Here is a 1,997-nt window from a genome sequence, read left to right on the forward strand (position 1 = left end):
CTATATACTTAATCGTACATATATATAAATATATATTTATTGTGTCTGTGTGTGTCTCTCTGTGTATTTATATTTATATATATGTAATGTTAATTATATAACGGTAACAAGCAGCAGAGCGGTGTGTATAACAAATGTACTTCTTAGGAATGCGAATGCCTGTATAAATGTAAATATTAAAATTATCACGTTCTTCTCAATTGTTTGCTCTTTATTTATATTTTTTTTTTGGTGTATGTGTGTGTATATATATATACATACATATATATATTTATTATATATTTTTATTCTCACTTTAAAATAAACAAACAAAAACAAAAAACTTTTCTTTTTGGCGGCCAGCAGTGGTGGTTTGAACAGCGAAATCCTCTCTCTCTCTCTCTAACGACTCATTCGCTCCTAACTCATTCCTATTTGTTCATTCTCTCATGCATCTATCTACAAGTATCTAAACGTCCGAAACTTTATTGTTTATTTACTCCGAGTACGAATGGCTGGGTAGGACAACAAACAGAACAAAGAACGAATCTAAATGAAACTAGAAACAGTTCAGCTAGGATAATTGTATATTTTTGTTTCATATTCTCTTTCTGTCCATCTCCAAGGACAAAAATAAATAAATTAAATAAAATATATAGTAGTAGTAGTAATAATGTTAGTAATAATAATAATAATCAATATTCATTATGATCTCTCTTCCTCTACGGTTTAAGTTATTATCGTGGTGATTTCTGTGTTCGCTTCGTCCATCCATCGATTCGGTACAAAACGCAATCCGGTACCTAAGGTTTCCGTTAATCCCGTAACCTGACTAATCCCGCTCTTACGTAATGTTCGTGGTCATGGTCGCGTGGCTAAATCAAAATCCAAAAACAATTATTCACTTACACATATATCATTTGCAACGATTTCATAAATTACTCATTATACAATATATGTACATATATATATGTATATATATATATGCATACATACGCGTCAACATGTATATATATAGATATATTATTCTGTTATCAATTATTATACAACAGAACCTAAGCATCTTTTTTTTTTAGTTAAAATTTCACAATTCTTAATTTCATTAATATATATGTATATATTTATATATGTTTGTATATATATATACATACATATATATAGAATATAGATATAATCGTTATTAAATTGCCAACACTTTGCTCACCGCTTCATCGAATTTTATTAATTTGTGCGCATTTTCATATCACCGTTTTTCTAACGAACAAAGCAAACGGACGAAAAAAAAATAACAAATAACTTTCGTCTATACAAGTTACACGAATCTTTTAATAATAATTCTTTCTTTTTCAATTACTTTAAATTTATTATTATCCAATAGTATATATATACGCATGTTTATATATATATATATATAATAATTATTAACTTTATTAGTATTATTAGTGTCTCTTTTGTTAATCGCTTACATAAGTTATTATATATATATATTTTTTTCTTCTTCTTCTTCAATTATTAATATTATATGTTATAATTCTTTTTCATCGTCATTTCAATTTCAATTCAACAAACATTAATTTATTATGGACAGTGTTCTTTGCGCACAGAGGATTGTTTCTTTACACGTTACAATTATTATTATTATAATAAACCTTAAGAATTACAATTATCCTTAATTTATTATTTTATTACTTGATCAAAGTATATTATTAATTTAGTAATGTTACTCTATTATCATTATTATTATAATATAATTCGCGATTAGCAGGCGAAGTAAGAACTTGTTTTCGGGTTGCATTGAAGGCACGCGGCTACGATGGCGCAACTACCGTCAAATGAATTGCTTGGGAAATAGCAATCGATTTATCGGAGCGCAATTGAATAATATCTTTTTTTTTTCTCTTTCTTTAAATTTTTTTTTTCGTCTCTCGTTATATAACTTTTTTTTCCGTTTTTCTCTCAATATATTAATATGTATATATATACATATACGTGTGTATGTATGTATATATATATATATA

The 1,997-nt window shown here is 26.7% G+C and overlaps 1 protein-coding gene across 1 annotated transcript in view; it reads right to left on the reverse strand.

Moving 5' to 3' along the window:
• Nucleotides 1–283: 283 nt before the first annotated feature.
• The window catches only part of LOC108565814 (sodium channel protein para), a 26,690-nt gene continuing 24,976 nt past the window's right edge, over nt 284–1,997 (reverse strand). The window contains exon 27 of the mRNA XM_017925452.1: nt 284–854. Coding sequence (XP_017780941.1) covers nt 841–854 — 14 coding nt within the window. The 3' untranslated portion in view covers nt 284–840. The remainder of the gene's footprint in view (nt 855–1,997) is intronic.

This window comes from Nicrophorus vespilloides, unplaced genomic scaffold (assembly GCF_001412225.1).
Source record: "Nicrophorus vespilloides isolate i.1.1-1 unplaced genomic scaffold, Nicve_v1.0, whole genome shotgun sequence".
In the NCBI taxonomy this organism is placed as follows: domain Eukaryota; kingdom Metazoa; phylum Arthropoda; class Insecta; order Coleoptera; family Silphidae; genus Nicrophorus; species Nicrophorus vespilloides.